The 25,271-nt window shown below is 48.9% G+C and overlaps 1 protein-coding gene across 1 annotated transcript; it reads right to left on the bottom strand.

The window, feature by feature from the left end:
* Positions 1–1,118: 1,118 nt before the first annotated feature.
* LOC138107144 (TOG array regulator of axonemal microtubules protein 2-like) lies at positions 1,119–24,940 on the bottom strand. Its single transcript, XM_069008455.1, has 16 exons — positions 24,810–24,940; positions 23,483–23,529; positions 21,242–21,523; positions 19,756–19,844; positions 18,659–18,809; positions 17,404–17,565; positions 15,262–15,394; positions 14,320–14,425; positions 13,322–13,557; positions 11,672–11,824; positions 10,398–10,515; positions 9,339–9,442; positions 6,386–6,590; positions 4,993–5,209; positions 3,569–3,655; positions 1,119–1,386 (listed from the first exon to the last, which is right to left on the bottom strand). The coding sequence occupies exons 1-16, from the start codon at positions 24,938–24,940 to the stop codon at positions 1,133–1,135; spliced, it is 2,475 nt and encodes an 824-aa protein (XP_068864556.1). The 3' UTR covers positions 1,119–1,132.
* Between the last annotated feature and the right edge of the window lie 331 nt (positions 24,941–25,271).

The raw sequence follows: 25,271 nt of genomic DNA on the forward strand, positions 1-25,271 counted from the left end.
CTAACAAACAGCAGCACAAATGACATGAAGAAAACATGGCAAAAGAGGAAGAGGAGAGGCCCTGTGAGGAAAGAATACCGTGAGACAATGGCTTGTTGAGTCAGCTGCACTCTGACAACCTCTAGGCCAGCAGGTCTCACATTCTCGGCTTGTTTTTTTTAAAAATTATTTTATTTAAAACTGAAAAAAAACCCCTCAAAATAAAAGATATACAGTTGAAAATCTATTTTCAAATTTTAAAATATAAAATTACAACACATTTATTCAAACCTACATCTACATGTCAGAACATATGTACATCTGTAACTACAAAGCCTAATGTAAAAATCCAAATCTTCAAACATTCTTCAGACAGGCAGAACCCTCTTCCTGAGCTTGAGGAAAGAGAGCTCTTCTGGACAGGAGGCAAGGGCTTTGACGGTTAGGGAACATAGGAAATGTCCAAGGAAAACTTCTTGATAAGACTGTACCAGTCATGCCTGCAAAGTGGAGACACAAAATATAAGAGAGGCCGCAATGCAAACCTAAAGCATCTGAAGCTACGTATTTAATGGGACAGACCACCTGGAAACTTCTAAAGAGCTGCACAGGGAAACACGCTCCTGCCAGCAGCCACTTGAGGCAGACCAGGGAGACACCCTGACCCACTTCCAGAGAGCCAGCACAGGAACAGCCTGGCCTCCGGGCTGCCCTGGGACAGCAGGGAGCCCAGAGCCCTGTGCTTTCCAGGAATGGCTCAGCTGCACACGCACCCTCCTGCTCCTCTCCCGGCCCCACAGCTGAGCAGCCCTACAGCTACACGGGGCACTGGGAGCTGCACAGCTCATTGCAGGGGGCACATGCAGGGCAGAACTGTTCCCTGGCAATGTGCCCAGGCTCTCTAGGCTGGCACAAGAGCCTTCCTCCCGCCAGAGAGCGGCCCAGCTCCCGCCTTACCTCTTTGTGAGGCTGAGCCATGCTCAGCCTTCACCTTGTCCTCAATCGGAAGTTGCTTCAGGCACCCCATGCCACGACTAGGAAGGGCGGTGGAGAGAGCGGGGGCAGGTGCACACCCTTCCTTTGCATTCTGTCATTTTTGGCACAGCTAAGAAGTCACATCCGGAGGTGTCCAACGCAGCACTTTGTCATCTTTCTACAGGTCATCGACACTCCACCAGCCCAAAATGTTGGAGAGGTTTTCCTGCACGTGCGGAGGCTGGCTGGCAGCATGCTTCCTCAGCTTGGCGCCCATCACCTTGTAGAGGGCGCAGGCAAGCTTGGTGACCACAGTGCAGACATTGGCGCTTCGGACAGGCAGCGCCTTGTTCCCCAGGAAGGACCAGAGCACGGGCAGGGCGTAGCGCTGGACGACTTCGGGGCTCCTGGGATAAACCCATCCCACAAGCGCTGCCGGAAGAGAGACACAAACTTCTTAACCACCAGCCTTAATGCAAACAAGGATCTACCTCTACTTGTGATTTTGGGAGTCTCTCTGGCTAAGATCAGTGAAATAACAGTGAGAGCCTCATGATCCAGAAATGGGCAAAGCAGCTGAACATCCCCGAAACAGAACCACCAAGCTCTCAGGACTAATTTCTCCAAACAGAGCCTTGTACCTGTGGCAGACTTCACACCTTTACTAAATCATTCCACAATTTATTTCTGCATGAACAGTGACTGAAATGTCAAATTGCCGTTTATTTCCATTTAGAAGTTGTCGAAACCCACGCCAAAGATTTTGAAATGCACCATAGAGAGGCAGTTGAGAGATTTCTAATAAAAGGGATGATTCCATTGTTGTGACCTTTGATGTCAAGTGCCAAAAGTCTCATCTGGCTCTTCCCTTTGCTTGGTGGCACACGGCAAAGGGCAGTATTAGACCACACTTGGAAACTCCAGCCCACCAGAGATGGGTGCTGTTTGACAGCTGGATTTGAAACATCAGTGACTAGCCGGTGTCTTTGGCAGAAGGCTTTTGTGGCTTCTAACAAACAGCTGTTTCAAACCTCAGGCTGTCTTAGGTAATTAGCCAGACCCCATTGCCATGGCATTGGAGCCTCTCCAAATTTTAATGGCATTTCCCCTCACAATGTTAATGGCATTTTTTCTTACAATGTGCGCTGAAATAGGGGAATAGAGAGAGAAGAATGCTACACAGGGGACAGAAATGTAACCAAAACACAAGTGTTCTCTCCCGCTGTCTCCAAAGCCTGCTCTCTGCTCATTTTCTGAACTGTATCAAACACAGACAAAAATCTACTACCAACAGGCTCCTTGCATGGCAGATCTGGCTGAGAGATCAAAACCTGATATGGTCTGGGGACCATTCTTATTTTCTGACCAGGCAAAATGTTATGTAGTCGCCATTTATTATTCTGTGGTGGAAGAGACTTCATTTTCTCTATGCTGTTAATCCACCAGCAGTCATCAACATTTAAACAGCTCCTGAAAGTACCTAAAACCAATTCTGCTAAGCAGGAAAAGGCTTACGGTACCCATTTTAAAATGGGAGTTCATTTGAGCTTACATGCAATTAAAGACATCGGTCACTACGCAACTTGCGCAGAGAAATCTCAGAGAGATTGCCACTAAATCTCAGAGAGAGCATCTGCTCTTTCTAAAGAAGTCCTAATTCCAGTTGAATTCCTTTATTTGAAAAAGAGATTAAAATAGCTGCAAAACTAACTTCCCTATTCCTGGAGATCTACTTTATTCAAATGCTCTGTAAAGGGCCTTTGACACTCCAATCGCTGAAGGTGCCCTTTTGAGATTCAGAATGAAGACACAAAGTGTATTAAACCTTGCATTTAAAGATGCTGGCATAATTAGCAGTGGATTTAGCCCCAGCTAAAGCAAGGCTATAAATAAAGCAAGGCTGTACACTGTCTTCTCTAGCATATATTGAGATTATCATTTTTCCATCCCTTGGCTATTGCTGACATAGCAAGCTCCTCTGAGCAATCAATTATCAGCTGCATTTGGAGCATTTTGGGCAGCGCTGACATAGGAAGACCCTGACTGCACACCCTGAAATGCTCAGTCCAATGGCACTTTGACAGCACAGGCAGGGAGCCTCAGCACTCTGCTTCTGCCCCTCTGCCCCCAAAGGCTGCCTTGCACAAAATCCGGGCCTCGTTAGGCTCGTGTGGGCTGAGTTTTGACCTAAGCTGTGACCCCCAGGCACTGCAGGCTTCCACCTCAAAACTTTCCAAGAGCAAAGCAAGAATTCTGTGAGGACAAAACAAATGGATCCCCTGAAACAGCATTTGCCACCATTTTCCCTAAAGGATCAGAGCTGTCCCGGAGCTTCCAAGAGAGGAGCCAGCTTGGGAATTTTTAGCCCCTCCCTTTCCTAGAGGCGGCTTCTGAGATGCCCCAGTGAGAGCTCAGCCCCGAGGCCGAGCGCCGCCCCCATCTCAGATGCTGCACACCTCTGCAGCAGCCAGGGAAAACCTGCCCAATACACCTTCCATGGGTATTGGGCAGGAGGGACAAGCTCAGCACCTCCTGATTTGGACCTGTCTATTCACTGGCATTCCCTGTAAATTCTGCCTCGGAAGACCTCTTGGCTTAGAAGGGGAGGCCATACCTGAGAGATGCTCCGTGACATCCAGCAGAGCTTGGCCCTTCAGTTCACTCCTTCGGTGGCTGAACTCTTTCATCAGTGATACTTTATCTACAAGGGAAACACACATTTCTGCTCTCTCTTCTGAGGTCATAAGACAAAGGCCAGTGGGGAGGGAAAGGGCAGGGGCAACTACATTTTGTAAAAGAAAGGAAATTCCTGCCGATTTTTGAATCCTTTTCTTCTTTCCTTCCAGCCTACTTGGGAGGATTTTAAATTCCAAAAGAAAAGCTCTCCTTTCACATTTGTAAATCCAAAGTTGTCTGCTGTACCAGGAGCTATGTAAAACATTTCACATCAGGGACCTCAAGAGTTCAATCACATGTAAGCAGTGAAAAGGTTTTGCATCCCAGAGCTTTGCAGAAGTGATCTTCTCCCTCCCCTATGGAAAAGGGTGAGAAGGCTCCAAAATTCACACATCCATTCCCACCTGAAGGATAAGCTGTTTTTAAATTGCAGGTTACCTGTGTGGATCTAGGGACAAGACACCAAGTTACTCATACAAGAGCTATTACTGCTCAGTGCCTCAGTATCCTGTGGGTTTCTGTAACATCTGTGAAATCAGATCTTGGCAGAGAGACTGGAAAATGAACTGATTTCCCAATACTTGACCGTCGTATGTATTTTAGTTTTCCTTGTGCCTATCTGTTGCGGTTTTGGGGGTCTTGTTTGAGTTTAGACGCTGTTGCCTGCATTATCCTGCAAGCCTCCAGTCCTACCACTCTAATAAGCCAAGGCAAGCTTTTCCTGGAGACAGAACATGTGTGGGATGAACTGTGGTCCCTCACAGGGTCACCAGGGCTGGCAGTGACAAAGCAGGCAATCTGCTTCATTGGGAACCACTACAGAGCTACACCCCAGTGTGGGTTTCAGTAGCAGGGTATTATTAAGAGCTCCTTTCCTGCATGAAATACAAAAAGGAGGTCCCAAATTATCTTCATGCAAGCATGCAGTAAAGAACTGATCCTGCTGTCCTAATGAAGCTAATGCCTATAATGTGGAGCCTCCCAGGAGGCTGCTCTGCAGAGGTTCTGATGCGCCGGTGTCCCTTCATGCCAACAGCAAAGCTATTCATTTGGGAAGTCAAATGGGGACCAGGAAAACTCCAAACATCCCTTTGGCCCTGAATTCCAGCAAAGCTGTAGTCCAGCACTTCCTCTTCAGACAAGCAGCACAGAGCCAAGGGCTCCTGGGACTTTTGGGAAATGCCGATGCACATTCAGGCCTGTTGGGGGACTGGTGCGTAAGGACTGCACCTGCACAGCTTCTGGTGGATGTCAGCTGGAGGTTTCCACAGACAACAACAGCTGTCAAGGCACTCAGCGTTCTCTTGACTTGCAGAGGCAGAGACACAGTTGAGGAGAGTCCATGCCAGGGCTCAGCCTTACCTAAGTGAGCCATGGATGCTTCCAGCGCTTTCACAGCTGCGGCATAAACCCCGGGGTCCTTTGAGTTTAGGTTGTTTGTTATTCCTTCAACCAAACAGATGATCACCGGGTTTAAGGCATCTTTCAGGACGCCTATGATTTCAGCCAGCACGTCCAGCGCCTTCTGCTTCACTTTCTTGTGCGTATCACCAAGTCTCGGGACAAAATAATCAAAAATCTGTGAAGAGAACAAACAACATGAAAGCTGGATTAAAATGTCCTTGTTTGAGGAAGGGATGTAGAAATGAGCACTCAGCAATGTAAAAGATGAAAGTGATCCTTCCTGTCAGGTCAGCACTTGCTTGCACAATTTTCCTGTGGGCCACTCACTGGAATGGTTGCGCAACCTCATGCTGGTTGAAAGATTTTCATATATTTTGAAGAGGTTTGGGCGGGGACAGAATAGTTCCTATGGTGTTTCCCTCCACATTTAAATCATTAAATTAATCCCATTTATTGATGCAAAACAGTATCTTTGCTTTCCAAGTATGGAACCAGATATTTACAATGCCCGTTTTTCTACACAGTTGTCTCAAGTTCTGAGGGCAGTTATGATTTTGCCAAAACTATGGCTGGAGGAGATCCAGGTTTTGTTCCGTCTGTCTCAGAACCTGTGTCTGGAGAAGTGCAGGGCTCGGATCAACTCTTCCAGGATCCAGACCAATTGTCTACCTAGCAGGTAGACTTCTGAAATTTAATGTGCTGTACCGCTCTCATTAGAGCAGGTTCAGTCCCTTGACAGCCACATTATCAGGCACCATTTTCTGGACAAAGGGAAAAAGCAGCTCCTGGGAGGAGAAGGAAGAGATCTGTCCCTAGCCATTTCCCTCCTTTTCCAAAGAGAAAAAAACGACCCCCCCAAGAAGGGTGAGCACCGTCTTTACCAAGAGGAATAGGGATGCCGATGGAAACGAGTAGCCAGAGTTGTGCCTGTGCAAGACAAGTCGGAGTTTACAGAAGTATCCTTTGAAAAAAATTGGTTTAAACCTGCCCAGCCTGATACTTCTCTTCCCCATCCAAACCCATTTTTTTGTCTAGAGAATAATTGCCACGCTTTCAGTGGCTGCATTCCCTTCACTTAACCCAAGTGGGAGTAGGAGGCAGCAGAAGTTACACCAGCAGAAAACTCTGTCCTCATTTGATGAACAACATCAATAGGCACCTGCCAGACAAATATATCTGGACTGAAATAACTTGTCCTGAAGCGTGGAGCTGAATTAAATATTTCAGGGTAAGAGGCACCAGCCTGTCCCACACAGCCAGGATGTAGTGCCAAGACACACTGAATTAACTTTCCTGCTACAGGCTTGGGAAAGGAGCTAAAGGAAAGGAACAATGAAGACACCCTACATACTTGGACAGTGTTAGTGGAGACGAGCTGGGGGCTGGTTTTACACAGGTCTAGGAGGAGTGCCACTCCTTCCATCCGTGTCTTAAACTCCTTGGCTTCCAGGAGATTGTAAAGCTTCTGGAGTGGCTCCGTTTCTTTCACAGCCAGAGGTAACGTGACCTGGGCTTTTGGGCGGCATAGGAGGCGCTCATCAGAGGTAGACTTCACCCTGGAAAATAAAACCAAATTAGGACCTGTTGGTGATCATACCTTCAGTTAATTGTGAGCAGAACATCTTGGGGAAGTTTCCTAATGATGTGATTTCAAGCTAGAAAATCCTGATCTAAAAAACAATGTGAGACCTCATGACAATCTGTCATGGGTTAGCAAGCATAGTCCTGGAAGTTCTTGCAAAGGGGTGCTTACAGCTTCCTCTGTGACCTAACAGAACCTATCAGCTGGCCAGTTTGAATATGGACAATTCTTTAAGCCACTTAAAGTTGTGACCACCTCTGTGGTCCACACTTAAGAATAGGAAACCCCGAGGCAGACTCTCTCTCTCTTGTTTCCAGTGCTGGGACAGGTGGCTGCGGGCCCCGTGCAGGGGACAGCGGGCCCGGCCCAGGCCCTGCTCGGGCCAGGCCGGGCCAGGCCACGGCCATCCTGGAGCCGGTGGGCCCTGTTCCACCCGCGGAACCCCCCCCTCCCCCTTCACAGCAGGGCTGTGGGCAGCCGGAGCGGCTGGGCTCCCCCTCTCCAGTGCTGCCAAGATTCAGCTAAAGCTGCACCGCTTTCTGGCAGAGGTCATGTGACCAACAGTGATAAGCCACATTCCAGCTGCAAGGCCTAGGTGAGATTAAGCCTTTTAGTGCTATGAAGAGCTGAAAACTGGAGGGAAGAGAAAGAGGAGATGCTTAAAGCTAAAATTCTGTTGTGAAGCTATGGTAGATCAGAGTACCCCTTGTAATTTCATGCAGGCATGGGGGGTGGAGCGTTCAACTTGTACTTGTGAGCAAAAGCACCTGCGCTGAGATAAGCAGATGCTGACGCAGCTGTAATTTCATGAGAAGTTTGAACAGGGAGAGATGGAAGTGATGAGGACTTTTGCTCCAAATGGAAAAGGACAAAACCGCAGTTCCTAGAGATACTCCCAGAGATAATCCTAAAGAGGAAGATGAGGAAGACCCTTTGCTCCCAGGGAAGGAGAAGGGCCTCTATTCTTAGAGATGAAATGCTCCCAGAGATGGGTGAAGAGAACTTTTGTTTCTGAACGGCTCAACCTTAAAATTTTACCCCGGTAATTCAGGAGTGGACCCTCAAAAGCAGTTGTGGGAAAAGATGCAAGTCGGGGGGAAGGGACTCGCATGCGAGCAGAGAACCAACGCGGGCGGCTGGCTCGTTGTGATAATGTTTTCATAGCATGGGCAAGAGAGACTCCTCTTCCTAAATGGACTGAACAAGGTTATTATGGAAGTGGTAAACAGACTGAACATCTCAAGGGCTGTCTTTTTACATTGTCACTGGGAGAAGACAGAAAGGTGGGGGGAGGAGAAGTGTTCTGAAGGTGTGGTATGACTTTTTTTTTCTTCTTTTAGGTCTGTTAATAAACTTCTTTATATTCTTTCAAGTTTGGTGCCTGCTTTGCGTTTCTCCTAATTCTTATCTCACAGAAGGTAAACAGTAATGAGTATTTTGGACCAAACCACTACACTAAATTGGTGTTTCTGCCTGGTTACAAACCAATCCCGCTACACAATCATTACAGGAGACAATCTGCAAGCAACATTCTCACCAGTGCTTACTCAGGAAAACCAAGGATGAGATGCATCTCACTTATCTCCAGACAGCTTCCCAGGTACACATGTCGCACTGCTTTGTGAGGAAAGAGAGACGCTACTTCCAAGTTTAAATGCCTCGTCATGAGGGAGGTGTGTGTCTTATAATAAGGAAACTCATCCCTCTGGAGAAGTGTCTCTACAGCAGGCATGACAATCTGGAAAAGTAGCTCAGATGCATCTGAACAGATGGATAGGGGCATATCTGAAGGATCCAGAAAATCAGTAACAGGGATAAAAACAGAAGCCAGACATCCCAGCACTACGCTCACATGATTGCTTCCCTAGAGACTAGATCCACAGCTTAACAAGCCCACTGGGAACAACTCTCTTGGATCAGCCGGTCTCTTCCATGAGCATGGGAAGATCCTGACTATGCTACTGAGCCATGTGGTCACTCTCCTGCCAGCGCTGAGCATGACAGAGCTAAATAAATCCCCTCTGTTATCAGAGGACAACAGGTACAAGTAGCTCTCCCACTGGCAGGAAGAGACAGCAAGGACCAAATTCCTGTCTCAAATGCTGATTGCAGCACAGGGGAAAATAAACCAAACATGCTGCCCATCAAGCAAACGGTATGAAGGACAGGAATGTCAAGACAAAACGTCCACATTGAGACACCTGTTGACCAAAGTTGCTCAGGAACTGGCTTGCTACTTACTACTCATCTTGGTACTGTCTGAGGGTAAGAAAACCATGATTCAGGAAGGCCAAACCACATGCATGGGAAGTGCTATTTTGGGGAACGGCATCTTGCTTCAAGACTGGGACTTCTCATCAAAACCCCCATCTGAAAAAGACTGCTCTCAGAGGAAAAAAACCCTGCTTGAATTTACTTGTCCCAAGTGAGGCAGTGGAGACATGGCCCTCTCACAGCCTCCACAGCACTGTCCTTGCCACTGCACTGGATCTTCTGAGCTGCAACCGATGGGTGTCTTTTTGTCGCCCATTTTTTTGTGGAAACCCTTCCAGAGAAGTTGTGTTCAGAGTAATGCAGAAGGAGACATATTTTTTGATAGAGCATTTGTAGGGAAAGGAAACAATCTCTGGCACAGGTCATCTCCACCGGAAAGATTTTCCTGAGGAAGAGACATGTAAAGCTTGTCATGTGCTTTGTCACATCTAACTAAAGTGCTCAGTACCGTTTACTAGAAGGCAATGTGGCCTGGGGCTTCTTCGAGCCATCGCTCCTCTTCTTCACAGGCTCCTGGACAGATGGGGGTTCAGCCTTCTGCGTTTCCATCCCCTACAAAGGCATAAAGAAACCCCATGGATCTTTAGAATGTAAAATAGGAAATTACCTGTTTAAAACACAACTTAGAACCAGGATCGCTGCTACCAAGGCTTAGGCAAACATTTCGGAACTTACAGAAGGAAACAGGCCAGAGGTTCAGTGATGCCAACTCTTTGTTTTCAATAGCCCAAGGCAGGTTATGGCTGCTACCATACTGAGCAGCAGTCTAAAATCCCAAATGCATTACTCTTGAGCATAAATGGGAATAATGCAAACTGGTAGGGAACGAATGTTCTTAAAGGAAGCTGCAGAAAAATTTGGACTCTTTGGAGGTTGGCCCATTGTGTTGGAAGTTGATTTGGTTCCACACTCACTCTCCCTGTTGCTGCACAAAGGCACACTCCCTTCTATAATGGAGGTAAAAAGAATAAAAAAACCTCCAGGCAAACAAATGATTTTCCACTGGATGCTGCTGAATTCACCAAGCTTCTTCCAGCTCCACAGGGCATGACAGCAGGGCAGTATTGCCAGAAGACAGACAGTAATTGTAGTAATTGGGATTGACTGGGACATCTTTTGTATATTTGGAAATTTTCTTGGCACTACTGCTTCCTGTGTCTTTTGCAAAGACTCTGTTATCTCCAGAAGCACTGTTCTCACTTAATTGCGTCACTGGGGGCAGAGTAGGGATAGTGGGGTGGGGGGTTATGCTTAAATGTAAACCCATTTTCTCCTCTTTCCCTTCCCTGTTTGTGGCCGATATTCAAAATATCCAATACTACACTTTTCCCCTAATACTATCAGTTCCTTTGTGCTCTGCAGATGAACAGGTTGAGGATCAACAGTTCATTCCCAGGAGCAAAAGGATTCGGCAGAAAAGGAATGAGATAAGATTAGGTATGTTTGATCTCATATCAGCAGTGGCAATACTTGCACAAAGGAGACATGTCTCCTACCAAGCACTTACTTTCTTCTTAATTCTTGTCAGAATATCTTCCAGGTCACGGGTGGAAAAAGATTGTTCCAAAAGCCTGTTAAATTGTTGGTGATTCAGCATCATTTTCACCATCTCCTGTCCATAATGCCTAACACAAGAAAGAAAGAAAGAAAGGTGAACAAACAAAGGAGGAGTGTTAACAGAATAAGCTGATACCTTAAACTCAGCAGCTGCCATACCTGCATGAGAAGGCATTACCTACTCAGCAAAGAGAGAGATTTACCTCCACTTGTCACTGCACAGTGCTGTCAGCTGAACACAAGAGGCAAGAGGCGAACGTGGGGCAACAGAAAAATACAATCTCACTCTGAAACTGTGGGTGCGCTTCTGTGGCATCGAAGGATCCCAGGGAACAAGCGAAACACCTCTGCTTTGAGTCAGAGCTTATTAGCAGTGCCTTGCTGCCATTGCACAGTCATTTGCCTTTCTTTAACTGGCAGGGAAGCCAGGACCAAATGCCTCATGCTTGCTTTTGATTATTCTATACCATATGTATGCACAGGGGCAGCTAGTTGCTCATGCGTTCTTGGCAGCTATTAATGGGAATTTAATCCTCAAAGTAAGGGGATTTTGGTGGTTTGGGTTGATTTTGCCACTAGGAAACCACAGTTTTCTTCAAGAAGCAATTTGGAGGTCATTCAGCCCCAGATAACAGCATTATAGAAATCTGCAGAAGAGGTTTAGAAAGACTGAATACATTGGCTAAAGATCCCTGGAATATTTCTAGGAAAGTCTTAAGTTAATGAGAAAGAGATGTATGGGATCCTTCAGTGATGAACATTAGCCAACATTTTGGCTTTGTCTTGTGCACCTAAGGCCAAGCAAAACTGTTTGACTGCCTCATCTGATGGCTCTTTTGATCTCAGGAAAGACTCATTCCAGTCCCAGGAAGCTGGCAATGCTCCCTCTTGCGGGACAACCTCAGGTTCCCCAGCACAGTCATTTCCCCAGACAAGCCAGGGCAGTGGTCACAGCACCAAGCCTGACAGAGCTCAAGAAGCGTTTGGACAATGCTCTCGGGCACATGGAGTGACCCTTGGGGGGCCCTGCGCACGGGCAGGAGCTGGACTCGATGACCCTGATGGGTCCCTTCCAACTCAGCGTATTCCGTGACTCTGTGAACCTCATCCACACAGTGAGGTAACTTAATATTTCCTTTAGCTTCCACTCTTTTGTGGTTTTGCCCTTTACAGCCAGACACCCAACAGTTTTCCGGTTTTAGGAGGGGAAATGAAGATCATTACCTCGTGTCCTCGTGACAGTCCTGAGCAAGCGTCCCTGCCGCGTGCGCCAGCCTCTCAGCCCTGGGCGTTCCTGCGAGCTTCGTGACTCCAGTTTTCTCCATCAAGGACAGGAGGAGTTGGGCCGCGCACTTCCGCACCTGGACGTGGCGGCTCCTGGGAAGAAGAGAGCAAACACTGGGGCACAGGGAGCAGAGGGACACAGCGCAGGCCTTGGCCAGAGCATGCTCCCTGTCATTGCTGGGGGAAGGAGGCCTGGATTCTCCCTGACACTTGGGACACCTGTAGAAGGTTCTGTCCTCAGAGAACCACAAAGTTAGCCCTGTACAGAAGGACTGCCTGCAAGCAAGAGCGAGGAACTCAGTCTCCCTGCACTATCTGATACTCAATGTCTTTCCCCAAATTCACTCGGAGAAAGAGGGAAATTAAAGACAAGCCAGGCTGACCCATCAGGGGCCAGCCGCTACACAGACAGCTGCAGCAGGATTGAGGATATTTCCACCCATTTACCCCCAAATCTGCAGACCCGCGGAAAAAAACAAATGCAGGCAAAACACGCTGTGGGACATGAAGTTGCAGAATATCCAGCAATGCAGCCGGTTTCTTCTGTGAGGCTTGGCAAGAGATACATCTGAACGTTTCCCCCTTTTCCAAAGCTGAGGAAAGGGTGGCAGTCAGTTTAGCCAGGTTGTCCTGTTCTAGAGAGTGTCTCTTGGGGACTGTCAGGCCCAGCACCAACACTTAAGGCAGCACCTGGTTCAGCTGTCCCATGGCAGTCGGCCTGTGAAGGTGCCTGTACAGTGATTCATCATCTCAAGGCTAACATGAGACATCAGTTTGAATAGAAAGGGGGGCTCTAAGGCCAGGACAGTCATACAAGACTCCTCTTGGCAGGAGCTGCACCTGCTGTGCAGGCTGTGCCACACCCAGCACGTTGTCCCCCATGTGCTCCATGCCCCAGCAAGAACCCTCCTTACTTCTCAAGGGAATGGCATAATGAGGATGCATGGTTTTTCCCAGGGCCTCTGTGGTTAGGGCTGTGAAATATCAAAGAGTGCTCACAGCTGCAGTTGCAATTGTCCCTCTTCCCACAAAACCACAGGGCTCTATCCTTAGCCTTTGCAGGCACTTTCACTTGCCCGCCATTCACCACATCTAGGCAACTCGGACAGACTGGGAGAACTCCAGGAAGCAGCAGCAAGCTGAGTCAGGGGAGGTTGAGGTTGGATATCAGGAAAAAGTTTTTCACCCAGAGGGTGGCTGGGCACTGGAACAGGCTCCCCAGGGCAGTGGTCACAGCACCAAGCCTGAGAGAGCTCAGGAAGCCTTTGGACAACGCTCTCAGGCACATGGTGGGACCCTTGGGGTGTTCTGTGCAAGGCCAGGAGCTGGACTCGATGATCCTGATGGGCCCCTTCCAACTCAGCATATTCTGATTCAGCTCTGTGATTCTGTCAACTAATGGGCTGCACGAGGGCAGAAATAGGTGACAAGAGGAAAGAAGTGAGGTTGATCGGAGAATCAAGTCACTGAGTTCACAGAAGATGCAGGATACAGGACCCTTCCCTCCCACCATTCCCATTCTCTCTCTCAGCCCTTCTCCCCCCCACACAATAGAAGGTGAAGAATACCACTAAGACAAGAAGAACCTACTGGACTCCACTGTCCATGAGAGCAGTCATTGCTCGTGCAGGAGTCACATGCTCCACCATGACTCCCAGGGTCTGACTGGCTGCTTTCTGAACAAACTCTGGGGAGTTCCACACCATCTGGAGAAGGACCCGAGCAACCTCATCCACCTCCGAGTCCATGTCCTTCTGCAAGGTCACAAAGAGCTCTCCAAGAGTGACGATTGCACAGTAAGACACCTTTGAGCGAAGGTTGGTCACCTGGGGAAGTCATGAGGGGAAACATAAGAATCACCTTGAAAAGAAAACCAGTTGCCTTAGACAAAAGTCCCAGGAAACGACAACACTTCCAGCTGTGTCCAGGGGAACACAAAAGCACAGGCAGAGCAGAAGAGCACAAGCACAGAAAGGCACTTACTCTGGCACCAACTTGTGCTAGGCCTCAGGCCTGCTTACTGCAGGCCTGAAACATATTATTTCACTTAAAGTGTTCTACTTAACTCTCCTGTAATGTCCACTGCTTTGGTTTTAGGCCCTTTTATTCAAAAAACAAAGAAACAAATTAAAGCAAGGGCTGCTCTCAAACCATAAAGGCACAAGCCATAAAGACAAAGGAGTCATTTACTCCTCTTTGAAAAAGCAACAGCAGCAGTTGAAGCCCTCAGCCAGGAAACAGAAAACACAGGCTCAAGTCTACAGACTAATTGGCAGTGTTGAATCACAGCTTGGGCAGAGATTTGGACTGCAGCAAATAACATAATTGGTGTCTCCGTTTCTGCATTTGCACGTTGCATGATAATGGCAGCTCGCTCCAAGAGGAGAGTGCCCGAGAGTGCCCGACCTAGCAGTAAATAGAGCTACACGTGCACACAGATCCTATAGAGAGCTGACAGACATGAGAAATATAAGGTCTAGAAGCAGAAATGAAGGCAGTCCCTGAGCACACAGGGAGATGAACAGGCACATATCTACTCTACACACCGTGTATGAGGCACGGAGGACGATTCAGAACAATGTTCTTACCTCGTTGGTAAGTGCCAAGCAAACCTCACGAAGTCTACAAAGAAGGACTTCTGAGTGGGACTCAGCCAGGTGTTTGATGCTGAAGAGTCCCTTCTCCTTCAGCTCCCTGAAAGGCAAGTACCAAAAAGATTGACTTTCTCTCCACCCAAGAACTGGGCAGCACCCTCTGAAATTACCAGGCTGGCGGCTCAGTCAAACAAAGGGAGGTGCTTTTCAGGCAGTACTTGATGAAATCGTGGCACTCGCTGCCACAGGTTGCTGTGGCTGTCAAAAGCATACACAAATCCAAGAGGCAAATAGAGGGGTTTCAGAGTCTTCGTTTGTGGCCGTTTAACAAGGCAGCCTTTCTGAAGTCTCTGGCACATGAAGTCCCTATGTCAGTGCTTCCTGGAAGCTGTGAGACCGTGCCATGCTGCTGTTTCTTGTCACCTCCCTGTGACTCTATGGCACAACTCAGTGCATTTCTCAGAAAGAAGAACTCCCTGTAGCTGCTCCTGGGACTCACATGCGGAAGGTCACAGGCAGACCCCGACTCCTGCCACTGCTGCCAGCAGTGGGGCCAGAGACAAATCTTACTCAGTCCCACTGCAACTCGAGGCACCCAAATCTCTACACTCCAAACTGCTGCCATCCTGCTTCTGGCTTCAGCCAGCAAATCATCTTGTCCCACAGCTTTCTCTCTTCCCTCAAGATTTCCTTTGCAGCTCCACAGAGCAGCAGGCAAAGCGAGGAAACAGCACGGACCTGCTGCAGCTGGAGCACTGCTGCAGAGCAAGGCCAAGAAAAGGCTGCTCTCAAATCTTTATCCTCTCTCTGCTCTGGAGTGGTTTCACTGGTGCCCCTCGGCCCTCTGGGCTGTTGGGGCTCAGAGGCACTAGCAAGATACTCTCCTCACCTACCTTAACGCTAAGAGGGAGAAAGAGGGAACGGGGCCTTTCTTACCAGTCATCGCTGCTGAGCAAGGAGAGTGCCTCGAGCAAGGACTGCTGTGGCTCCAAAGAGGCTCCGTCCTTCTGCCCCTTCCCACGGAGCGGCTCCTCTCGGCGCTCGGCACCAGTGGCCGTCTGCGGGGTCACTGTAAGGAGAGGGTCAGCCCTGAGCGCTGCAGCCCCGGGCAAGGCACCCCGCCATGGAGCGGCCTGCAGCCCCATCTCCCAGCCAGGCTTCCATGAGGTACAAACTGGCACTGGCTCAGAGAATTCCCTGCTCTCTGGCTCCTTGCTTTCTCCCAGCCCCCCCCAGCTGGGCACAGCTCCTTGGCTAAACCTGACAATTGCCCACACAGCGCCAGCTCCCGAGTGCCACAGGTAGCACAGCCAGCGGCACCTTCCTGAGGCCGCAGAGCTCCCACTCCCTGTGAGACAGTGCCCACCAGCAGGACTTGCTACCCCAGGAGGGACCCCTCAGCTGCCTCTCTTGTCTCAGCGCCCTGATTTCCCCGAGCCCTGAGGACAGAGGCACTCTGCAACTCCCTGAGGAAAGACCTGCAGCTGCCTCGTGACAGCACCAAGCCGAGCCTGAACAACCGAGCCCTGCTGGGCCCGGCTGAATCCCCTCAGAGCAACTACCAGGGAACAGCGATACCTGACCCTTCACACCTCACAGCGCCTCTGTTCCCATTGACTTCAACTGCTCTAGACAGAGGGCAGCTGAGTGCACTTACATTTCAGCCTGCTATTGGGAAGGGAGTAGTTCATGGAGTTTGTTCTTTCTAAGCATCAGGAATCTTTACTATTTCAGTAAAGTACACACTGGCTGTATTTCAAAGATGCTGAGGTGAAATTTGTTTGCCATCAAATGGACTTGTGTGCACACTGTGCAAGCCTAAGCTTTCTCTTGTGGAAAAATGGAATCTCAAGCCCAGATGGTTGATAAAAAAGCCTTCCAAATGCAAATTGATGATAAGAATACCTAAATACAGATGCAAATTGTGGGCAGACACAATCTCTTGATAGTCAGTTTACAAGGTATGAGAAAATTCAGAGGATAAATGCATTTCTTATGAAACCCATTTGTCATCAGAAGGACTGTTGATCATAAATTTCACTTCATGCACTCAACAGGTCGTTTTCTAATGTGTACATGGAAACATCTGAGCTGTCTCAAATGATGGAGTTTAAATATTGCACAGAATCTAGAATATTCAGATGGGAGCTAATCTGGCTGTCACTGATGTAGCCCTGTCACTGCCATCAGCGGTGTCACTGCAGCAGGATGTCGATGTACACATCTATATACAATATGAATGGGGAGCCACGTCAGGCTGGTTCTGGTCAATTGTGACCATGGAAGTAGCATCACTAGAAAAGAGCACTCAAAGTATCATTCCTAGCTCCCTTCTTCTTATCTCACCCTACTCAGGATCATAGCACAGGCAGGCTGCCCTCAAAGGAGAGGCAAGAGCCACTAGGGACTATGTGCTGTGTATTCACGGCGGGCAGCAAACAGCCTGGGAGCACCAGGCAGCCCCTCCTGGCTGTCACCTGCTACACAGGCCGCTGTATTTGGGTGGGGTGACACAGGAGGCGCTGCTTGTTCCCTCTTGGCATTGCAGGCCGTGGGATGGCAGCAGCGAGAAGCCATTGGGCACTTCTGGGAGCAGCAGCACGGCTGCACCAAGTGGCTGACTGCCATGCAGAGACAACCCTTGCTGGGAGAGCAGGAAAGCTGGCTGCAGAGCCGGACAGCAGCACAGGCAGAGGGCCAAGATGGACAGTGGACAGTTGATCGTGGTGGTACTCAGAGGTGCACAGTGAGCACACCCTGCCAGACTGCCCCGAGCTCATCCCTGCAGTTACAGCTGCCTCCTGGCACCAGTGCTGTAGTTTGGTCTATCAGGATGGGCAAAAGCCAGAGCTTAGGTCTTTACCACTACTTTATGCAGCTCAGCTTTCCAATGGATCTCTAAGAACCAAGTGCTCCAGTACTGCCGAGCTGGAGTAACTCAAGAGTAGATTTGCTGTCCATTCTCAGCACAGGCTATGAACCCAAGATCCCAGCTGTGGTGGCTGAGGCAGGAGGCGGTTTGCGCTCCTTGTGCAAGGAAAACCGGTGCAGGAAAAAGCTGCTGTGGAGCAGGCTTACCTGAGGAGTTGCGTGGGAAGCTGCCGTCTCCATGGATGATGGGCTTATTGGGCAGTAAGGGCACATTGTCCTGCTTCCTCAAGACCTTCTCCTTCAAGGCACTACCAGGGTGTTTTCTCTGCACACTGGAAGCTGTGCCATTGACAGGCAGTAGGCTAAAGCCTGCAGGGACCAAAGAGGAGCTTGGGAGTGGAGGCTGACAATGGAAAGGCCCAGAAAACTTCCTGGAGCTGGGTAACGTCTCTTTGTTATCCCAACGAACTTCAAGTATAACAGTGGCACAGTACCATGGGAAAGTGATCACAGAATCACAGACTCCTAGAAGAGTTTGGGTCTGAAGGCACCTTTAACCACCATCTAGTCCAGCCCCCATGAGCAGGGACATCTTCAGCTAGAGCAGGTTCCTCAGGGCCCCATCTAACACGGCCTTGAACACCTTCAAGGATCGATCAACAACAGCTTCTCGGGGCAAACTCTTCCAGTGTTTCATCCCCTTCATTATAAAAAAATTCTTCCTAATATCTAATCGAAATCTACCCTCTTCTGGTTTCAAACCAAATTGCAGGGATGCTTCCCTGAAGAAACAAGGAAACCTCAGTATTCCTTTTCTTTTGTTTCCCTGTTTCAGAGGCTGGCTGGGGAAGTTCCCAAAAGAAAGCGCAGATAACCTTGCGTGATGCCCTCGGGCTGAGTGCTGCCTCCTGAGGTCCCTGCTGCTGCCCTGGGGCAGCGCACACAGCACTGCAGTCAGAGCCCCTCAGCCGGGATTCAGTCGGGAACGCTGCTTGCTCCTGGGGCTACAACAGAAGCACTGGCTCGGGGCTTCAGCACAGCTCTACAGCGCCAGCTCCTCAGCAGGGAGTGGCGGGAGAAGGGTCTCTGGGGTTTTCATTAGAAGGAGTTGAATTTTGTTTCTTCCAGGTTGCACCTTGGTTGAAAAGCATTCTTTTGGACCCACTTTTCCTGGAGGCTGCTAGCCAGGAGAGAGTCTGAAGCCCCAGTGTACTTTGCAAGACAGAATTTTACACTCTGAAGGACTTCAGAGGGGAAGGTGGGAAGCTGATATTCTGTTACTGACTCAGTGAGGCCCTGGGCAAGACACTTCATGCCTCTCCATTTTTCTTTGGGGACCGGAAATACATCCTATGCAAACTCCCACTTGGATGCGAGTGTAACAGCCCCCCGGTCTCAGGGCAACACTGTGCAGAGGGCAAGCGAGTGATCAGAAAGGACCCCAGGTGTAGCAACCACTTACTTGCTGCAGCTGCATCCCCGGGGTCAACTGTCTGTGGAAGCAGCTGCAAGGACGTTTCCTTTTCTCTCTTTGTCTTGATCTCTGTCTCCAAAGGCCCCATTGGATTCCGCTCTAAGTTCCTTTGAGCCAAAATGCACAATGCAGCACGGATCTACATGCAATGGGAATGCATCACAGACTGTAAGCAGAGACACACAAACCAGACACAACATCTCATCAGGAGCACAGAGTCCATCGAGTTCCACAGTCCTTGATGCAGCTCCATGTACACTCCAATGGTTTCTGAAGAATGTCTCCTGTCCTCACCTTGGCAATTACACACAGTGAGGTGGAACGCTTTATTGCCATAACCTTCCACTGCTCCAAGGTACTGTTTCTCAGCCTATGTCAAGAGGCCCTGCTTGAAGCAAGAAAATCACAGGAGTGCTCCAAGACAGATGAAGAGCCCACGTGACCGCTGGGCAGGCAGTTCCCTTCCTACATGGCAGGAAGAATAAAAACCATGTGCAATACGCAGCAAGGAGGGGTAATTAGCTGTTGCTTAACACTCGTGGCCAGGAATTGCAGCCGTTTCTCACTTCTGGCTTCTGAAGGACTCAGCTGCTCTCGGAGATCGTGAGGCCAAAAAGAGGAGTCACGTGAAAACAAGTTGCAGAAACATTGATGTTAATGTGCGGAAAAATTGAGAATGAGAGGGCTGTGAGATACAGCAAGAAAGGTAACCAGGAAAAATCAAAGTCTCCCATTTTATTTTGCAGCCTTGCTTACACTCAGCATTAGAATCCTTGCTTCTGTGCTTCCGAGGATGCACTTTGCCCACATTCACTGAGGTGTAGCTTGCTCTGCCATTCAGAACTTCTCTACAAGGGCCTTTGCACATAAAGAATGCTTCTGGCATGACCTTAGCACCATCTCCAAACCAGTGACCTTGCCACCACTGGAAATAGCCAAGCAATTGCTCTGGAGCTGTCAAATATATTCCCAAGAGAATCCCCATCCCCCAAGAGTGGAAGATTATGATTTTCAGGGACATTTTGGGCCAAACACTAAACAGTCACTGGAAAGGAAGTCTGCTCGTGCCTGTCCTTATCCCTCACCTTTTGAAAGCCATCCTTCAGGGCTTCGGCATTCGTAAGGCCAGCACCGGTGGGGTGATCCGTCTCCTTGGCCTGGCTCAGTGGGAGGCCTGTTAATGGAAGCAAAGGTTCCTGTAAATCTCTGGCACACTTCAAGCCCCCAACAGCGCCACGCTGGGCAACAGGCAAGACAGCTTCCAGACTGCTGAGCTCTGATAAGGCCCAGAGATTGTGTCTGAGAGCAGCAAGGTACATATGCCTAGAACCTCTCCCAATGGATGGGCTACTGCCACAGTGCACTGGCAGCAGACATGGCATTGCTCTGTTGGCCAGCAGAGTGAAACCTCCTGCATGATGAAGGCCTCACCCCTGGGTGCTGGAGAGCCGCTGTGTTTGATAGAGAAGGGCAGAGACGGAGCTTGCTCCTGACAGAGATTCTTATCTGCCCTAATTCATGCTGATTTTAGTACACATCTTCTTCCTGATTCCTAAAAGAACTCCTGGGTTCTAAGACCTGTAAGCATTTAGATCAGTATTTTCTTCTCTTTGTGGCAATATTTTAGAGGACATGAAAAGAAAAGCTTAGGATTGCAGGAGTGTTAGCCAAATGTGAATTGTGTTCTTGAAACGGGATCATTTGCTTTCCCCGAGGATTTTCATTCTAAACTGTGTGAGATTGGGCCACTTTCAGGCCAGTCTGACTAAAGGCTGATTTTCCTAATGGAAGTGGAACAATGTAACTCGTTCTGAAATACTCCCCAACAGAGCCCTTAAAACTCAGAGGATGAGTCACTCTTTACATGGCTTCACAGAGGATAAAATCACGTGGCAGCAAAGTAGCAAAAAACCAATGTCTTAAATCAGGATTTTTTTCCCTGCAAAATGGTCAGCTTAATAATAAAAAAGAGTTAGATATGGGCTTTGAGGAAGGAGGGCTATTCTGGATTGGGGGCAAGGCCTTGGAAGGTAAGAGCATCTGGGAAGTTAATAGGGAAAAACTACTGACTCCAGGGTAACCTCCTTGGGAGCAGTGCAGTCAGTCCCAAGTGCAAAGTGGAGACACAAAATATGACAGAGGCCACAATGCCACCAACATAAAGTATCTGAAGCTACACTATTTCATTGGAGAGATTCCCAGGTAACTTCTAAAGAGCTGCACAGGGAAACACGCTCCTGCCAGCAGCCACTTGAGGCAGACCAGGGAGACACCCTGACCCACTTCCAGAGAGCCAGCACAGGAACAGCCTGGCCTCCGGGCTGCCCTGGGACAGCAGGGAGCCCAGAGCCCTGTGCTTTCCAGGAATGGCTCAGCTGCACACGCACCCTCCTGCTCCTCTCCCGGCCCCACAGCTGAGCAGCCCTACAGCTACACGGGGCACTGGGAGCTGCACAGCTCATTGCAGGGGGCACATGCAGGGCAGAACTGTTCCCTGGCAATGTGCCCAGGCTCTCTAGGCTGGCACAAGAGCCTTCCTCCCGCCAGAGAGCGGCCCAGCTCCCGCCTTACCTCTTTGTGAGGCTGAGCCATGCTCAGCCTTCACCGTGTCCTCCCTGGCAGTGACCCCGGGGGCAGCGCTGCTCAGCTGCCCCTGCCGGGGCTCCTGGGCCAAGGCCCCCTGAGCAGGCTGCGAGCGGAGACCTGCACTGCCAAGGCCGGGCTTCCGCACGTCAGTTGGCACCAAGCCGAAAAGTTCAGCCAGGTCCCTTGGGAACAGAGGCATCCCAGGTCCTATCACACACCATGAATTTTTTTTCTTCCTCTGGGCTTTTGTTGTAGACTCAGAAGAAGCTGTAGATCAGGTACAAGGGAAGAAGTGAGTTAGTTGAACTCCCACCTTTACAATCACCACAACTAATGGGTGAGGCACTCGAGGGGTGTTTTAATATTGAGAAGATCGCTTTGTTTTTATTTTTCATGAGACTAGCATCACTATAATTGCTCTGAACTCTATGGAGCTGGCAGGACAGGAGAGAGACATTCCACTACTTTGCTTCTGTGCTGCTCATGGCTCATCCACTACTTGGAAGGGATCCCTTTCCTTCCAAACAGTTGGCAACCCACAGGGGGGTCTCTAGAATTTGACAATTCCACCTAGGAAGTAATTGCTTTCCAAAGCCAGTTTTCAAGGCCTTTGTTTCTGTAACTCCCCCTCAGTTCTCAGCTGGGTTTTGTTGGTGGTTTTTATTTCTCTTTACAACAAAGGCAGTGCTGGGACACAAACAATGGCACCCCGTGTTAGAAGCTGCAGAAGATTTGCAATCAAAATTAGATGTTCCCAGTATTCAAGCAGCCCATATCTGTAGGGAGCACATTGTTCATGCAAACGTTCCAGCTTTTCTCTGCTTTGTTGCTCCAGGGGTTTATTCCCTGCTTTCTCTCCTGCAGAGACACCCAAACCCAACATAAACATGACCTGCCTCAAAACATTTCTGATCTTCGCTAATCCTGACAATTCAAAATTTTCTTAATGGAAATGGCACGGGGCAGGTTAATCTGAAATGCTCTCCAACGGAGCTTTTAAAACTCAGAGAACTAATCATTCTGTACAGGCCTCCACCGATGATAAAATCATGTGGCAGCAGGGCAGTAAAAAGGAATAACTGTCTTAAATCAGGATTTTTTTCCCCTGTAGAATGGTCAGCACAATTATAAAAGCGTAACAGGTAAGCTTTAATGAGATAGCTCATTTCTAGAGCAGAATTAATCCAGCTAAAATGCCACCTTACATAGTCAGCAATACTTCTCCCTAGCTGCATTCAGCATTCCAGCTGCATATCAGCAATTACGGAGTCATTCCAAAGGGGCCTTGCCAAGGATTTGGCAGAACTAACCCTGAGGCAAGGGACCAGTGGATCTGATCCCTTTTTCTGCATCAGCAAAATTGTTCCTTCAAATCTCACCTCTCCTATCATTCCACGCCCAGAGATGGCAAAGGAACAACACCACTGTCATTGAGGCTTTGAACTTGAAAGCAGGGGCTGACACACATGCACCAGACACCGCATTTTGTCTGGCACAACTCTTCTTGTCAGGGCTCAGGCAAGGCAGGGAGGGGGGACAGGGCAGAAGCCATCTCCTCCCCCAGCCTCAGCCTGCACTACTGACACGGGCAGAGAGAGTCGGGGAAGAGATTTGCCATCGTGAACCTGCCATAGGTGGCTTTAGGCTTGTGCTGTCAGAGGATGACAAACTCTGGTCCTGCATAGGCTGCATCCATTTGGAAGTCTCCTTCCCCTTAATTGGAACATTAACAAGGCCTTTCTGTCTAAGGAGGTTTCCCTATTTCTCCCCATGCAAAACCAGGCAATGTCCATGAATCTCCTTCAGATCGCAAAGGCTTCAGCACAGAAACTGCCCCAAGGGAAGGTGTCCCCCTTCAAAGGCAGGAGGAAGGAGTGGGAACATTTCTCCTTTCATGCTAAATGTCTTTTTTTCTCTACTAATTATGACCTTAGAAAGGGTGCAGGGAGATGAAAGGCATGTGCAGGATGGAGAGGAATGTTTTCTTTTCCTGTGGCACATTTCCCAAGCCCCAAGGTACCAGTGCAGCTCCTGGAGTAATTTTCACTGCACCACCGGAGCACACTCCCAGTGACCAGGCTCTGGGAGAGTCCACTGAGCCCATCAAGGAATTCAAAGGAATTTGAAGAAATTTAAACCAGGATGGTTTTCAACCAAACTGTCCCAATGCCACCCCTGGGTCAGCATTCCAATGGTCATTTTAGGACAGACATGCCCTGTACCTACTTGCATGTTCAGAGTTCTTCTCTTTGCTTCTGCTGCTGGATCTTGGCCTTGAGAAAATGGAGGACAAAAGAACATATGAGCAGGTAGAAAGAGAAGGGCATGGAATGTGTGTAGCATCAAAGGAGGCAAACCTTCTTAGCACGGTCCCCCTGATGAAGGAGGAAATGCAACACATAAACCCAACTGCAAAACTGCAAGCCAACACAACTGCAAACCCAATTGCAAAGCTGATGAATTGTCCTTAAGCTTTCAGTTGCTGGAGTCCCACAGAGCTTGCCAAGCTCCGGCTGAAACACAGCAGTCATTCTTCAACTTGCATCAGACCTGCCCAGTTCTCTCCTTTTGGAGCCAAGTGGCTCCTACAGCCTCTGTGAAGCAGCAAGAGCTGCTGAGCTGAGACACAAGTCTGTATGGAGGGCAGCTACTTTTGTTCTCCTGACAAAGCTTGACTTTGCCTGCTCATGCCTTACACTGGTGACAGTCTCGGGCTACATGGGGTCATAGCACTGCTCTCTCCTGAGAATGACAGTACACCTGCTTGCTCTTTCAAGGACAAAAAGGCCTTTTCCAACTCAGCTGCTAGGTAAGGATATTCAGATTGCACTTTAAAAGCCCTACGGATGCTTTTCAATTGGAATGATACTTCTGTGACTCCTTCCTTATCCTTGTCACTAGGATAAGCTTGACAGCTACATTTTCTCACACCTATATCCAAGCTAATATCTTTGCATCAGGTACAGTCCTATAACTCTTCTCTAGCACCTTGCCCTCTTTGATCTTAAGCCCAGATCGAAATACTAGACATCGATCAGATTATACATCTGTACCCCAAGTTTTATCTGGGCTCTGGTTTCACGGTGGAGGCCCAGGCACAGAGAAGTCACGCCTGACATTTACAGAAGCAGCACCTGAATTTGCAGACACCTCCTCAGTAGCCAATATTTGCCCTGACATATTCTCATGGCCGCAGAAGTTGACAGTCAAGGATCACAGTATTCAAAGAACTGCAGTATCCAGATCCATGCAATACAGTTCCCAAATGACACCACAAACACCACAGAGGGAATCAGCAGCCAAGTCTTCTCCTCCAGCAGAGGACCTGTTTTGAGGAGCTCTTAAGCCCTGCCTCCTCTTCCCCACAACCACCTCTGCTCTTAGGGCATATGGTGTTGGGTTTGCCATTGCGCTGGATCACCACAGATGGGCAAAATGGGGAATACACGGAGGTTTGCCTAAATACATGGGAGAGATGACTGTGGAAAATAACCTCACGAAACAAGAAGAGCGAGGGGAACAGCACACTGGAGCAGCAGACACCTTGGCTTACCTCGTCTCCTGGGACTCCTGGAAATCCAGCTGCAGAGAGCTTGGGACAGACGCTGCCGCACTGCTCACAGGGGGACTCACTGCCTTGCGTATTGGGGGGATCAAAGGTGGTCCCAATGACCCCTTCTTCATATCCCCACCGCTGGAAAACAGCAAGGAAGCCTGCAAAGAGTAGAACACAGTACTCCTCAGATCAAGCATCCAGCCTTGCCCCCATTCATGCCTGAAGACATTTAGCCATGCTCTTAGCTGGGACCTGGCAGAAATGTCAAACTGATGGAGCAGCTTGGTCTTTGTCATACATGAAGTCCCTAATTAAGTTTGGTCTTTGCATGTTAAGTGCCTTAATTAGTTAATTTTGAATTAAACAGTTCTTTAGATTAAATGATAAAGTTAACCCATCAGCCCAGGTACAAAAATCAAGCTTTATTAGCAGTGTTTTTACTTGTTCAAAGCAGTTTGT

The sequence above is a fragment of the Aphelocoma coerulescens genome, chromosome 3, assembly GCF_041296385.1.
Source record: "Aphelocoma coerulescens isolate FSJ_1873_10779 chromosome 3, UR_Acoe_1.0, whole genome shotgun sequence".
Lineage (NCBI taxonomy): Eukaryota > Metazoa > Chordata > Aves > Passeriformes > Corvidae > Aphelocoma > Aphelocoma coerulescens.

Excerpts from the sequence above, each read along its gene's own strand:
- LOC138107144 (XM_069008455.1), bottom strand. The coding sequence starts at position 24,940 with ATGAAGAAGGGGTCATTGGGACCACCTTTGATCCCCCCAATACGCAAG. Across the intron at positions 23,530-24,809 it reads CAGGAGTCCCAGGAGACGAG|GCCAAGATCCAGCAGCAGAA; the intron begins GTAAGCCAAGGT and ends CATTTTCTCAAG. Across the intron at positions 17,566-18,658 it reads CGGGGATGCAGCTGCAGCAA|GCTTTAGCCTACTGCCTGTC; the intron begins GTAAGTGGTTGC and ends TGGTCCCTGCAG.